Below are 16,356 nucleotides of genomic sequence, written 5' to 3' on the forward strand. Positions count from 1 at the left end.
ACACTCAGGCAAATTTCCCTTTGCACTGTATTGCACACATAACCCTATGTACTAGCCACAGCATCCTCCTCCCATGCTCCTGGCCAGGAGCAGCGCCCAAGACTGCTCCCACACAGACCCTCCTCTCTGTGCGATCAATCCCCTCCCCACAGCAGAAAGGAAAGCAGCCATACAGACTTGGAGCAAAAGGTACATAATAATTTTTTTCACCTGTTCTGTGCCGTTTGGGCTCATGCTGGACCCCGCTGTATTCCACTAGCGTGCTTTTGTTGAAGGTCGCTTCTGATACCAACTGAAATGTGATGTTACTGTAGCATATGCCTGGTAGCCAGTGATTGAAAACCGTTTTACCTTTAAAGAAGTCTGCCGAAGGTTTAAAAAGAAAAGAAGAAAGGAAAAAGAAGAGGAAAATGCATCAAATGTTCACTTTCTGATAATGCAACTGCACATGCTGAACTGGCAGCGTTTCAGATGTTTAAACATTGCTCAGCCTGGTCTGAGACACGAAATTCTAATAATTCAGTTTGCCAACATTTTTCCTGGCTGTCAAAGGCACTTTGCTAAAGAAAAAAAAAAAAGCCCAGCACAAGAAACATGAACTACTTTTCACAGGAAAGGGAAACGAATCTGGCAACCTGTTCCACGTGACACTGAATATCTCAAAGAGTATCTGACAGTTTCTTCAGACCTTTAACTGCTGCACGCAAAAGCCTCCTTGGTCTTTTGCTGACTGAGACATAATGTTCGGGGTAGATGCTGAAAGGGCCATCCACCACGCAGCTGAGTGCAAGCCGCGGTACTGAGAGCTGAGCTCACGTCCACCGTCGGTACACGTGGGGGCTGAAGAGAAGTTGCTTAGGGCTATTTGGCTATGGGAAGGAGTGTGCAAGTTGAGTAGTGAATCTCTCAACTCGGTTTGACTTTTTTATTTATCAGCAGCTGCAGCTGCACACAGCCCCTGGAAACATGTATTAGCTGTAGAAGACAAAAATTACTGCTGGTACCCCTTTTGTTCCCTGGAAAGAGGTCACCTATATTTTGTGCTATGATTCAGAACTACCCTCCTAACTTCTGGCACTTCACAGCATTGAAAATGTGATTTCTAGCCCCACTCTGTATTGAAGTAAAGAGACTCCAAAATTTTCTGACCTCTTTCTGGAAGTGTGTATCTCCCTCTGCTGACTTCAGAGAGAGCTTACAGTGACCAGACTTCTACATTGGGAGCCTTAGTTCAGTGCCTAAAATCCAGCACCTACTGGATTGCTCAAAGGCATTTTACTGCCACTATGCAATGTTAAACCATTGGGGTTTCAGGGCCCGCAGAGTATGCAGGTGCCTTTCTCACCTCTTAGGATGTTTTCCATAGGACAGTCCCATTTACATCTCTGAGATAGATGCTATGCTTAAGCTATACAGCAGGGCAAAAGGGAGTTGTTACAAACGAATAAAAAAGAAAGCAGAATTTGCTCTTATTAGATTGTTTAGATGGTTAGATTGGTTGTTTAAATTGTTTAAACTGACTGTCTAGATTGTTAGATTGATTGCCCTTGATTAGATTATTTTAAGAAAATTGACATTTATAATATGCAGCAGGGTTTATTAGCTCAGGGACAATACTGAATGCTACAATAATATACAGTACTATACAGCATAGTACTATTAGCACTGTGTCACTGTATGGTGATACAGAACTACCAGGTTTAAATCCTGCACCAGGAATCAGGTATATTGAACGGGTTTCCCAGCTCTGGGGCATCCCAGAGCTCTCCTATCAGCTGTTCACCAATGACGAAAACTTGGCCAGAGGGAAGAGACTGGGAAGTTTTTTAATGCTTTCAACTGACACAGAATGTCATCCAGGGATTTCAACAAGCATATCTAGAAAGCAAAAACATATCTCTGTCCTTCCTACTGAGTTTGGGGGTTCTCTCCTTTTTCCTTTTCTTTTGTTTTGGATTGTACATCAGCAGGGAAGATAAAAAAAATGGTGGAACATTTTGGGGATTTTAGTGTACAAGCTTATTTGGAAGCACCAGAAATTGGGCATCCCTTCCCAGGTTGATAGCAGAACAGCTGAAAAAAATCCAGACCACCCAGTCTTCCTCTAAAATCCAGAAGAAAGGAAGCATCACTAGAACTAGGATGGGAAGCAGGTTTAAATCCAAAGTGAACCACCAGCTCAATTCGAGGGCCCATCCCTTACTTCATGATATAAAAGTTATTATATAAACAGACACATTACCAGAAATAGAAATCATTATGACCAATACATGTCAAAAACACACCTAAGACCACTGTTTAAAATGTTTCCAGCAGAGTTAGCATTAAGTTTTAGTGGAATAGTTTCCTCCTACCTTTGTACAGCATTGTTCGGTAGTCTTTTCCTTCCCAATAGCTTATATTTACCCTGGTAAAAACATTGTACTTCTCTGGGTACTGAATTTCAAACAACACTCCTGTTTCTGGTGATGGTTTGTAATCATAGATAGAAACACTGCTCACAGGAAGGGGTTCTAAAGGATATGCAAATAAAAGGAAAAAAGGAAGAAAGAAGCAGATTAATAGGCAAACTGAGCTCTTCACACATATACACGACCAATGAAACAAATGGTTTTGCTAGGTATGGCACAGGCACTCTTAAATCTACCAGGTGATATTTGGAGCTTCACAGACGTCTAGGGCAAAGCTACCCGGGATGTTGTCAAAGCCAATATTTGCGTGTTCCCCCACAAAACAATTTATGTTCTTGATGCTTACACTTTAAAGGAAAAATCTCCTTATTTGCCATAAAAAATAAGATTGAAATAGCAGTTACTATTTAAGCACTCAGTCATGACCCCAGAAAGATTTTAGTCTTTAATGCTTGCCAATCATGTAAAAGTGCCCAGATAAAAACAACAAAACACTTGAAATTGCTCATAACTTTGGCATAAACGTGAACTTTTAAGATTAGCTGAGAAGCTTATCAGTGTAACAGCGAAAGGAAGCTACCTGAATGAAGATTTTTCTATTTTGATATGTATTCATTCCTTTATTTCATGGGTCCCCATTCCTACCATATCTGAGAGGGCCACCGTCTTCAATACATTTATCCACACCAAACTTCTATAAAATATAGCAGTACCATTACCATTATTTTACAGATGAAGAACTGAGGTACAGAAAAGTAAAGTGGTTTACTGGAGGGCACAGGGGATCTGCCGATCTAATGCTCTGAACTCTGAGCCAGGTGGGCTACAAAAAGTAAGAAAAATACCCTGCGTGCTGTGATATGGCATCTAGACCCATGTAGCTCCATCAACTAAGGAAAGCTGTGTCAATTCACTGCAGCTGGAAATCTGGATTGTTGCTAACAATAAGAGAGTCACAGTTTTATTCAGCCTCCTTTATCCACAAAAAAAAAAAAAAAAAAAAAAAATTACCCTTTTCCTTGATGCTCTTCTCAGGAAAAAAAAAGAAAAAAAAAAGCAACCCAACTATACATTGGTTAAGAGGGCCAAGCAGATATTTAAAGCAAGGTTATAGTGTTCATTGAAATTTGTCATACTAACATATTTTAATAGAGGTAGTTAATGCACAACCCCCTCAGTAATTATGCCTACAACCTTATAAGTATTATTGTGTTGATTTAGTTCCTGCACACTGTAGGGAAAAGATTGAAAAATTTAGGCTGTTGATTAGCATGGCCTTAGAGGACACATTTGTGTTCAAAGTTCTGCTGCAGTAGGCCCTGGAGAAAAACATAAAATATTTTTCCCTTAGAGCATAGAGTCACAATGGGCAAGAGAAAGAGTAGATGAAAGGGAAGACCAGTATCAGTTTCAAAAGTGGAATTATCCCACAGAAGGTGGAACAGGTTAATCAAAGATGGAAAAGCAAGACTGTAGTGGAAGCAAAAATTAAATCCCAATTACCAGCACAGGATTTTCACCACAGCACTAAGTTTCCAGATGTGATGAGAAGTGGAGAAGAAAAAACAACTAAGAACAAAAGCCACAGATGCAAACAGAATCTTTCCCCAAGTCTTAAGAAGTAGTCGTGGAATCATTTTCAACTTTGTCAGAGCATGGGAATGCAATCATGTGGGATTATTAAACTATTTCTCATGGCAAAGACGCTTCATTAGCTTCAGGTAAATATCAGTATATTTGTATGTTAACCACTTACAAACAGAAACTCCCAATCTCACAAATACCAACAGGCACCTCAGTGATGGGATCTGTGAAAATTTTGCTGACAATTTGTGATAAGCCTAGAAATAAATAGGAGCAAAACAGATCACGGGAAACAACAAAGCCTACCCTCTTCTTTCTGCTGAGGCTTTTCCCATTGCTTATTCTGAAATAAATAGTTGATCTGACTATCCACATGACCAGAGGGTTTATATCACAGCTCACACAGCACACGATAGTAGTTTAAATGTCAATAACAATCTCTAAATAGCACAACGCTTATGTGCAGTCATCTTTCATGTTATCGGGTGTGCCCTGGGCTTTCTTCTGCTATCTCATTCACATCTGAAGTCTCCTTATTTCTGAAAGAATTACTGAAACTTTCTTATGTCAGTGATTAAATTACCCCATTTATTCCTTCCTACAACAAATCAAATAAAGGATGGAAGTTATATTCATTTTTAATCCAAATGATTTTTCCTCCTGATGCTTTGATTTAATTAACCAATAATTGAATTAAGCGGTAATCACCACAGACTCTCTTTCTTGTTGTTATCTTCTGCTTACTATCCTCTCATTGCTCATGGCTGATGTTAGCAGAGTAGCATGAGTGATATAATGCAATTTAAAGATTCTTTCATTATCTTACTTCCTTCGGCACCAAATCTTCACATCAAAAGCTATTTGCACACTGTGAAATTAAAAAGACACTCAGCAGATAAAAATCATGTTCTGTTTTTCACTTACTAACTGCTCCTAGGGTTATTAAACTTAAAGAATATGTAAAATGTCACCCTTCACTATGTATATTTATAATTCAGAGCATAAACAGTCTGGTCTTTTTAATTTTACAATTTTCAGTATTTAGGATCCAGCTTTTCACAGATTTCAGTGGTTCTCAAGAAGTAGCCTAAATAAAGTGTAATATAATACTTCAGAAATCTTAGAGCTTTATAAATGCTCTGCACTACATTGACATGTGAAGTCATATTACAGAAGGACTTAGAGGATGTCAGTGTCCCTCTAATACCATGTTTAAGGCACTTCTTCTCGTACAATCTCTTTATTTTTAGACTTGCAGATTATATTAAATGCACATAGACAAGCTTGCAGGATCAAGACCTAAATTTGCCTTTTTTCTTAGCGTCTCAGAATCTGCTGCTCCTATAGCAACTGTTTTCCCATTATATCTGTTTATGGGAAACTTAACCTCTGCGTTTCTCCTGGACTCTACAGCATTTTGCATTTAGCACATAGCTCACATTATACATACATCAAGATAGCATAGTAAATATGGCTAACGTCTTCCTCAAATGCCCTGGAAAATTCTGGATGCTAAATTCTCCATTGATGCATTCAATTTGTTCCAGACACATTAACACTTGCAATTCGGGGGGGGAGGGAGGGGAAGTACCTTGAAAATAAGTACTACATTCCATTGTAGATTGGGTCACTCTACAGATTGAATTAATGATTGATTACTGTGGTAGGTTAGATGTAGTATTACACGTGGGTGGTTGAAATGGGACTAAGATCAACTCTCTTGCTTCTCACACTCAAACCCAAATTAATCATGATTCACACCTTCATATCATGACTTTTAGAAAAAGAAGCCCCATTAATGGAGTGACCTATCTCCCATGGGTAATGCCCTTTATTCATATGAAGAAGTGGTGAATTATGCCATTTTCTACCCAGGATGACACTATTTATGTTGTCTATATAGTTACTGGGAGTTAAGTTATAGCCAGGATAAAGCTTCCCTTATGCTATAAACTTTAGGGATCATTTTCTCTCTTGCTAAAGAGCAACCATTTCTGAGATTAAAAAGCTGCTGTTTAATACTTCAGGAACATAATGTTCAAGTTTATCATAGCTAATAGAGATGCCATGTGCTATTGCTTATGAAAGGGGAATGTAAGTGAAAGTGGTATCTGAGCAATGATGGTATATACTGCAATTTCTAGATGCCCACATAAGATGACAAAAGATGATACAAACTAAAAAATAATATCGTCACAAGAACAAAGGCATATCTGTTGTTCTTAAACAGATTTAGGCCAATGCTTTAGATCAGCCCTCCAATGGAAATTATGGCAGGAAATCATGTGGTTGCAGTTCTTTTTGTTTCTTTGATTCTGATGGAAGGCTTTTTTCACCTTAAAAGGGGACAACATGATTTGTTTGCTGCGTAAAGCTGAGCGCTAATGGACCTAGATGTTCTTCTGAGTTACGTTTCAAAATTAGGGCTGCCATGGATAACCAGCCTTTTTAAAGACATGCCATGTCATCCTTTAAGAAAGAAAAACACAAAGGGCTTAAGTTTTACATTTCATTGGAAAAAAAAACTCTGAAGCTCCTACTTCAACAGCTCTGACCCATTAACGAGCCAGAGGAAAGGACTGGACCTGCTGAATCACTTCCTGCAGCATCTGGCACAGTGACAACCGAGCATTAACTAGGTCTAATGCCAATTACTTTCTGAGAGCTGAAGACATCAGAGTCCCAGGCAGCAGGCCCGATGGTCTCTTGAGGAGAGTACTTTTTGTAGAAGATACAGAGGCAGAACTCTCCCTAAAGGGAATATATTTTACAGTGATTTATGAAAGGAATCATCTGCTTTCGAAACAATGAGACATTTACCACTCAAAACTCCTAATCATAAGCTAAAATAAAAGTCAGGCAGAGCTGCTCTTAATTACCCTCAGAGGTCCTGAGATCCTGATTTCTCTAATTCCCACCAGAGATACATTTTTCCTACAGCACACAATAGCTTTGCAACGTACTGCTTTCCTGATTCCTTCGAATGTACAAAGATTTTTTCCTTCACAACGAAAAGAAAAATTGACAGTGAATTTGAAAAAAAAAAAAAAAGGCTATATGGGTATGAGTCACCCTGGGAAGAATAAAATAAGGCTTCAAGCTGGGAAAATGGAGAATGAGTGAGAATTTCAGTCACTGATTTTACATCCGTGCTCTTTATTCTCTCATAAACTACTTTAAACCCAATTAGTAATAAGGTGGAACTTTCAAATATTGCAGAACACTAAATTAATTATATAAATTCTGGAGTTACTTCACTTCCATTGAAAAGCCAAAACTCCAAGAGCAGAAGAAAGCAGCCTTGAAATAATTGCGTTAGATACCAGAACTAATTCTAACCTTGTCCAGACTGAAAACTGGGAGGAGGGTCATTTTGATAGGCACAACACAACTGCACTCACAGGAATCTGGCCAGAACAGCAAGATTCACACACCTGTTCTTGTGAAAACCATCACAGGAATCTTTAATAATAAGTAGTCAGGGTTTCAGTTTTTCTCCTTCAGTGAGGTACTGGGCCCAATGTGCTGAACACAGCTTTGCTACAGAATCCGAAGAAGCGGTGCTATTTTATGCTCAAATTCTATTTTACAGGTTTCCTATCTAAGGGTTGAACGCACCCTGTTCATCTCATCCTTCCTAACGTCCCAGCTCAGGAAGCAATGCAAGGATGCTGGCTGCGCTCAAGCTGACAAAACCCTTGGGCTCTGAGAAGAAATATTGCAGCAAATAGCTCATACTTTGCATTACAACAGTCTGGACTACAGAACCTAAACAAGTAAACTCTATAGTTTGTGCTGTTTTGATTAACATGAGAAAGCCCTGAAATGATTCCAGTCAGAGACAAGCAGAAAATAAACTGTTCAGTCTTGTAGAGAAGGCCCAAATTAACAATAGGAGCTCAAATGGTAGCATGTATACATGTATATTCATATAATGTTAAGATATTTTATATTTTTATAGGTATATATTTATGCACACATATATTTATATGTATTTATATTTACGCATGCAATTCTATATGCATATATATAATGTATAAAATACATGTTTGTTAGCTTTTAAATCATCTTTCTTTTGAGGAATCTTTTTTTTCTGGACAGAAACCTTAGAGGGGTAAAACAAAAGTCTTCTCTGACTTAAATGGGATGAAGTTTCAACCTGTGAAGAGACCTACCTTTTTCTTGCCAACATGCTGAGAAGCAGCACATCGCTGAGGGATGTGAACAGGAGAAAGGAAATGTCATCAAGATATACCATTGGAAAGCAGAGGTCTTTCATGACTCTCACTGAATTTCTAAGTAGGCAATCTCTTTGAAGGACCTTGCTCTCGTTTTGACAGGCGTAATTTGGATACGCACTGCTCTGTGTGAAACTCAGATCTCCAGCATATGGCCAAGCTGAAAGACTGCATCTCCCCGCATGGAGTCCTTTGCAGACATCAGGAGATCCCAGAAAGCTATTGGGAAATATCAAAGTACAGACTTGGGAATAACCACATTGGCATCACTGGCTATCCTGCTTGATTTATCTTGTGGCAGCCTAATGAATGGGGCCAATCTGCCACTGCTAAAGCTCTCCGGATACCAGTGAAATTAGCACAGGAATTAATTTGGTCCTGGAAGCTGGTTGCAAGGTGCCATTTTTTCACGCGTAAGATATAGATGGAAGAAATTAGATAGTTACATGTCTTTGCGTGGTTAAAATAAACTAAGAATGTTAAACAGGCAGAGAGAGCATATGGCATGAAGAAGAATACGAATCTATCCTAATTATTGTCTGCCAAAAAAACCAAGTTAATTAATAGTCAGAAAATGATGTAAACCAGGCAGTGGACAATACCAATAAAAGGGAAAATAAAAAAGAAAAGGAAAACCGACTATCAACTCGTGCAGTTTTGTAGGAGAAGCCAGTGGTCACTACATGAGTTTTAAGATCTCTTCTCGAAAGCACTGTACTGAAATATACCTTAAAAAGTCCAGCCTGCCACACTGCCTTTTCATTCCAAATTTACTTTCATTCCTGTAGCCTTGTGCTCCAAAAGACAAGCTACGTTAGTAGCTGAGGCTGCTCCGTGAGGGCTAGCACTCATCAGTCTGCCTGACGGAAACCACGCGGAAGGAGATGGGGCCCTTTCCCTGGCAAAGCTCCCGATGTCCAGCATACTGTTCCTGCTCAGCACGGCATCCTTCAGCGCTGCCCGCAGGAACGCCCTTTCTTTTCCGTAAGCTGGTTGTCTTTGTGCCGAGACAAAACCAGCGAAATTCGCTGTTCCCTTTTTGTTCCGTGAGTTCCCCCAGCAGCGCTGGCCGACGGCCAAAATCACGGGTCCTTCCGAGGTGTGGGTGAGCAGCAGAGGGCACGGCAGGAAGCCCCGAGGTGCTGCCAGCCCACCCGCGTGGGACAGGCGGCGGGAAGGGGTGGGCTCCTTTCTCTTGGAAAGGACACCGTCAAGCCTCGGAGGAGGGGGAGTGACATGGGATATGCCCCCCGGAGCCGTCAGCCTCCTGCTCTTTCGGGAACACCTTGTGGAAACCCCCTGAGCCAGAAATGGGCAGTGTGGGGCTGGCTTTGATGGGCTGAGCGACACTGGCTCCCTTCTGCCTTCGGAGATCCCTTGCACGGGAGCGTGTGCTCCATCTGCCATCCTGGATCGCACCTTCCCCTGCTACCAGTGACCCGCGTGGGCTCTGGAAATCAAACAGCGATGAGCCCTGCTGCACAACTGCAAGTGCAGCATTCAAACCCCCCTGGAAATAGAGAGCGAGGCATTTTTTTTCGGTTGTGTATGACACCTGATGCTTCCATCATTTTCTTTTAAGAAAACAAACAAACCAACCATAAAATAGGAAATTGGGTTAGGATTACTACGTTGTCTGCAGGGTTAAAGCAGTCAAAGAAAAGGAAATTCAGGCTGCCTATGAATCCTTAAATTGCTCGCTACACATAGATGTTCTTGCACATATGCCTTATGAAAGACTTGCATTACACAACAACATGATACTTTCCCCACGGGACCCTTCATGATTGTCCTCATCAGGGTGCCACCTGAGCACACAAGGGAAGGCTGAAGAATGTATAGATGATGCAAAAATCTGGTTACTCTTAAATTTCAAGCACCTCACTCAGTAACATGTGAGGCTACTGTAATATCCTTTGAATGTTATTACAGTGGATGGCATTTCCTCATTGACAGAATAATATAAGTACACAAAATCATAACCATTCCTCATCTGCAAGCCAACTGAAACTGTCTGTAGATTCCAAGTGCCATTTAGCAAAAAAAAAAAAAAAAAAAAAAAATCTGGAAATTGGGTTTGCTCCATCCAAATAATATTTTTGTCTGTCTTTTCTTGAATCTGTCTTCCAGATGAAGAAATCATTTTATATTCTACAAATTGTTTTTTGGTTGGCACATGGAAACCATTCCGGAGCAACAGCACAGCCAAAAATATGGCAGGAATCACACAGAAGTCTGTGGTGCTTCACATGATGACAGAGAAAACAAAATCACTCCTTTCCCCCAGGATCAATGCACCTGGAGGTAGTAAGAGACAGACTCCTACAAATATGGTCTCCATCACAAAAACCTTCAGCTGTACTGGCAGAAACACATGATTTTAGTGACTACTATCTGCTTCCCAAGTTTAGTACTACTTCAATATATTAGCAATCAAAGAACATTGTTACAGCATTTAAAACAGAATATACCTCACCATGTAACAGGAGTGCTTACGCTGAAATGTCAGTCAACACTTCTTACGCCTTTTACTAGATCTTTAGAACTCCTGGTTCAAAGGATTTAGGATAAACATCTGGAAAGGTGGTTCATCCATCACACTTATTTCAGTATGTTAAACCTCTCCAGTCAGTGTTCAGGAAGGGTCAGCTGGGGGAAACCCACAGCTTCTTGCCCAGACCTTGTGAATTTTCACTCACAAGCCTTCTCAACACACCTTCCCTGCTGTTCTCACACAAGGAGTCATCCTACGCACAAGGAGGACCTATCGAAAACAAAAAGGCCCACCCAACCTTCTCCACAAGAACTTCGGGGGGAAAAAAAACACACACAAAGGGAAGAAACAGAAGAAAAAAAAAAAAAGAATAAGGTATTACTTACTGGTTAACACAGTGATTGATCTTGCTGACTTGGAAACCATATTTGAGTTCACTACCAACAGAGTCACTATGTAATATAGGCCGTGGTATTTGGCATTAAAAACCACAGGGGCAGGTAAAGTGCTATTGAATTCTTCGAACTGGAAAAAGTAGTTCTTGGATTCTCCAGCTATCTTCACAACATATACAGAGGATGAGCTCACCACATCAGACGCTTCCAGGGAGACAATGATACAATTGTCTTCTCGGACAGTAACTTGGAAAGGTTCTGCATTCTACAAGACAAGAATAAAGACTTTGCTGAAGTAAAATCTATTATTTCACTTTTACTTATTTCCCTTGGTATTGGTAGGATACTCATGTTATATTTGTGATAACGTTACATTTCATATTCTGCAAGAGAGTTGACATCCAACCATAGCAATTATTTCAGAATACAATTCACAGTCAGCCAAAGTCCACAGGCATCTGATTATCAGGACAGTCTCTCTGCAGCGGAGGCTGGTTCCTGCCGTGTGCTTTCTGATGCTCTGGCTACTCCATCCCTTACATCCCGAGGAACAAAGCCTCCACCATTCTTTCCTGACGGAAGGTGGAGTAGAGCAGAAGGAGGATGAGATTAAAAAGGCTATCAGGGGCAAGAGGATTTCTGATAAAGCCACAAAGGGTAAATCATTTAAATCCCCAAAAGGAGATGAATTAATCAAGACCCCTTTATCTGGCAGAAACAGGATCATATATTCTTCAATGCAATATATTCTGAAAGCCTGCAACTGAAGAATAATTTTTGGCACTGACTAAGCTTTTCCAAATATGCCCGTTCCAGCAAGTACCAGGTGATAAGCAGCTCTCAGCACTATGTCCATGGCTTTGGTTGGCACTTTTCATTTCCTAAGCTACACCATTTCATTTTCAATATTTCTTTTATTAGTAGTAGAGAGAAAGGAGCAATTTAACCTTGTTTTCATATATCATGAGCATGTTAAGTCATTGCCAGCTGAAAACACTTTCCATTTTATTAATTGCAAACCAGCTGTCAGCAAGAAGCACTTGTTCTCTACAGGAATTTCAAAACAGATTCATGGTAATTAATGAGAAGGAAAAGTTCAAGCTTACATCAAGAGTTGCCTTTTTGTTTATTAGGCCACACTGCCGCTTACAATTTTTTTACCCTACTCCCAGTGAAAACTGTAATACCTGACATTTTCAATTCCTAACTCCACAGTATCTTTTTCTCCTTCATAGTTCACAAGCTGAGAGCTCTATTTGGAGGGCAGGGCGGGCAGGTGGGCAACCATGGCTAGTTTGCAACTTACTCATTCAGTCAGGTTGTTCCTGTACCAAAGAGCTAGACACTTCTTCAGAGATTAATTCTAACAGCTTGCCTACCTCCTGTTTTGTAGTTTTGTTTAGTGGGGATTGTTCCATGAGAATAATCTTTTTTGGATTTATGCTGCAGGAGCCAGGCTCCCTATTTGGAATTGACACATATGGTGTTGCCAACTCCTGGCATTAAAAAAAACAACCCCCCCCCCCAAAAAAAAACCCCTACCCCAAAAAATCCCCCAAACAAAGAATTGGTTCTAGGACTGTAAGATTTTAAATAATGGTAGTTTGCATTTACATATATATATATATGCTTTTATCATTGAGATTTCACAGTGTACTTAAGGTCATATCACCCTATAGGCAAAACTATAGGCTTGAGAAGAAAGGACCTAAGCAAACCCACTCATCTGACTCAACATGAGAACAAGGTAACAGGCATACAGTAAGTCCAGCCCAAATAGGATAACCAGTCTAGACAGCTTCAAGCCTGAGACTAAAAATAGGGGCAAGGCAACTTCAGCTGCTGATTTGAGGTTTGCTTTCATGAGTCCTTTTAAAACTTTTAAGTTGCTAAAATGATATAAGCCAATGTTATCAATGGATGAATACTTTGGTGTGGAAGTCTCGGTAATTTGTCACAGATGGCAGAGCGACTGCTCCAAAAGGTTTACAACGTAAGACTACAATTACACAAAAGCTTCCATGTGTTTTCCTTAGCCTCAGCTGAATTCTACAGGCTTACCCTTGAGTAGATCAAAATACCACATTTCAAGTGTTTGTATTTTGCCTCAAATCCTGATCCAGCATTTGGATCCACGCAGAATCAAACCTTTAACTGGGGATTATGTTTAGATCTGGTCAAAAACAAGTAGAGGTTCTCTCATCCTTCTTCCTCCCCATTCTCCCCACACTAAGAAAATGTGGAATGATTCCTACTTCAGCTCTCCTGATGTGGCAAGACAGGAGAAGGAAGGTACCCCCAGAATGGCTTTCCAGAAGCATGTGCATTATTGTATCACAGAAAGTATGGTAGTCTTCCAAGACCAAGCAAGGAAAGACACACCTGATTCAGCAAGGTTATTTCTACATATTAAGCTTGAAGTGCACGTATAATCCTACAGAAGTCAGTGGGTTTTGACCTACAGACTTGCATTTCAGTGCTCCACTAGAGGAAAGAGAACAGTGTAATCTCTAAAACTACTCTAGCCTTCCCTTGGCTTTGCCACTTTATTGCGTGGTACTAACTCAACGTGCCTACCTTGCTATGAAGAGACAGACAAAAGAGCCCAGCAAATTTAAACGTGCCAACAAACAGTTCAAAGCAAGTTCCTTGTGTTTGGTGGTATTATAAATCATTTGTGATGTTAATCAAGTACAGCTGGAAATTAAGCATATAATTGCAGAGTTATAGACATTCCTAGGATATAATTAGATGCTTTCAGAGACTGCTCATATAGGGTGTGATTCTATTCTTCGATTCTTCCACGAGTATTGTACTAACCGTGTTGAAGACCATACTTTCATTTTTCCCCTCGCAATGTTTTCTTGAATTCACAGCAAGTACCACTCAGCAAATGACCCACTAACCTTCTTCAATAGTTCTCACAAAATTAGGATAACATGCCTCTACTATCTAAATACATAGAAACCTCTCAGCCATATGCTAGTGTTACTTATGACAACACCTAACTGGGGAAAATAACTTTTTCCGAGTCCTTTATCTCCTAAGCAGGTAGGGATTGTGAAATGATAGCCTCCCTCCTTCATGTGCGTGTGTCCAGATGCTTTTGAACCACTGCTGCCATGATGCACAGCCATTTTTTTGAGCAACTTCTCTTTAGTAGCTGTGTGGCTCATCCATCCCATGCCTGCACCCACCTGCATAATGCATCCCTCTCTTGAGTAGTACCTATTCTTTTCAGGGATTATGTGGCCCTCTTCCACACACCTGTACGTGTCCAGGTTTTTAAACTGCTGCATGCATGGGACACATGGTTTGTGGGCGGCATCTGTTGTTTATTATCCATTGGCTCTTGAAATAATTTTTATCCTTTCATTTCAGCTGTAAGGTTTGGTTTATAGAATGAAGTGCCAGACAAGGGATGAATAAAAAGGCTTGGCAATTAACATGTCATAAGATGAGATCACTTATCTCCTTTGGGATATGGATTTCATGTTGGCAGTGTTTTAAAAGAACAGACCATTCTGGGCATCCTGTTCTCCATGTTGTATGAGGGGAGGGTTACCAGCCAGCACTGGGCTTATGATTTTGAGAAGAAGGCTAGGGAAAAACCTGAGTATTTTTTCTAAGCACTGCTGGAAGTGACAAACATGCCCCACTTAACTAGATTGTAAAGCCAGTGTGTCTTAGGACTGACAGCATCAGTATGGTAAATACACATTTCATTACTTCTGGTCAGCTACCTCCAGGATTTAATTTGCTGGTGTCACAGCTTGAGCGGCTGTTTCATGCCTGTGGGGAAATTTGGCAGGGCTTGTGCATTCAGAACCAAATGATTAGCTCCTACTTCCTTCCTAGTTTATTATTGCAAGCTCGTGCCACGATAAAGCACTTAGTAAAAAAAAAAACAGAGGGGGAAGTAAATCCCACAATGTGATGCCTGTTCACAGTCATTTCCAGTGCAGGGATGAGTCATGCTAGTGGAATTTCCAGCCAATAACCAGGTCCCAATTAAAATGAAAAGGAGGGGGAGGCAAGGAGATATACAACATGTCAAATAAACAATATTCAAAGAGTAATAGGAAAATAAATGGTGTGCAGCAGAGCTCAGAGTTCTCTTTTTCAGAAGTCTATATCCTCAGTTTATTTCCTTATAACAGTATGAGTTTTACCCATGAGGAAGAGATCAAAGTTGCAAAACAGCTACTAATTTTATGTACTTTACCTTTTGAACCTCTCACTCTGAAACATATTGGGCCAGAACCCAATTATCAGAAGTGCAAATAGTTACATGTTCTGCTGACTTTAAGAGGAGCTGCGGGTGCTCATCAGCTCTGTAAAATTAAAGTACTGGTAACTGCATCACGTTATCTAACGCTAGACAAGTGGAAGTAAGACCTTGAACAAATCTGACTTCTGTCAGCTCTTACAGAGTAAATCCTGAAGTATCACAGAGTTGTCTAAGTGGTCATCTGAAATCCCAAAGCAGGAATAAATTTCAAAGTTATGAGGATCTACTACTTGGCGAAAGTACCATTATGATCACCTGCTGTATAATGGTGGTCAAAAATAACATCAATGCAAGTATTACAAGACAATATTGAACGCTATATCCAGAACTCTTGGATGAAACACTGGCTATTTTTGTGAGTGATTCTACTACACTCAGATATAATTTGTTGCAGTGGCCAATAATGCTAATTTAATTCTAAGTCTCAATGACTCGTTCTCACCAAGATTCATTTTACTCAATCTTAAGTACTTAAATGGAATGACTGAGAGCCAGGATCAGCTCTTTAGACAGAGTACCTGTGAATTCATCTGAGATCTGAATTACTTTTGAAAGTGCACTGAACAACCAAAGGGTCTGTGCTCCTGGCTCAGAAAAATTCTTTCCGTCCTCTGTCGCTGGGTGCAGTGAGTCCAAGCCTTACAAAGACAGGACTGAGATCCAGATTTCAGGATCTTGGCCTCTGCTAAAGTCTTGCAGTGGTACCTCCACAGACAGCACATAAGAAATATCATAAAATAAATAGTATTGCAAAACATGCATAAAAGTCACATGACAGTAGTTTTGTAGCAGCTTCCTAAAGTATGTTTTTCCTCTGATGGTGACAAATGATACTGAACAACAATTACAATAAAAATGGTACACATTCATTTTGTTCAGAAATTGGAATCTTACCTCCAATAAATCCATGCGCTTGTTGGAAATTTGTTTCATATGAGTCACT

The 16,356-nt window shown here is 40.2% G+C and overlaps 1 protein-coding gene across 1 annotated transcript in view; it reads right to left on the minus strand.

The window, feature by feature from the left end:
• Positions 1-15,995, minus strand: part of PTPRO (protein tyrosine phosphatase, receptor type, O) — a 70,827-nt gene extending 54,832 nt beyond the window's left edge. Inside the window, exons 1-4 of the mRNA XM_010566125.1 lie at positions 15,960-15,995; positions 11,114-11,387; positions 2,355-2,513; positions 211-363 (exon numbers count right to left, since the gene is read on the minus strand). Of these exons, the coding sequence (XP_010564427.1) occupies positions 211-363; positions 2,355-2,513; positions 11,114-11,153 (352 nt within the window). The 5' untranslated portion in view covers positions 11,154-11,387; positions 15,960-15,995. The remainder of the gene's footprint in view (positions 1-210; positions 364-2,354; positions 2,514-11,113; positions 11,388-15,959) is intronic.
• Positions 15,996-16,356: the final 361 nt, after the last annotated feature.

This window comes from Haliaeetus leucocephalus, unplaced genomic scaffold (genome assembly GCF_000737465.1).
Source record: "Haliaeetus leucocephalus isolate CR32 unplaced genomic scaffold, Haliaeetus_leucocephalus-4.0 Scaffold206, whole genome shotgun sequence".
In the NCBI taxonomy this organism is placed as follows: Eukaryota; Metazoa; Chordata; class Aves; order Accipitriformes; family Accipitridae; genus Haliaeetus; species Haliaeetus leucocephalus.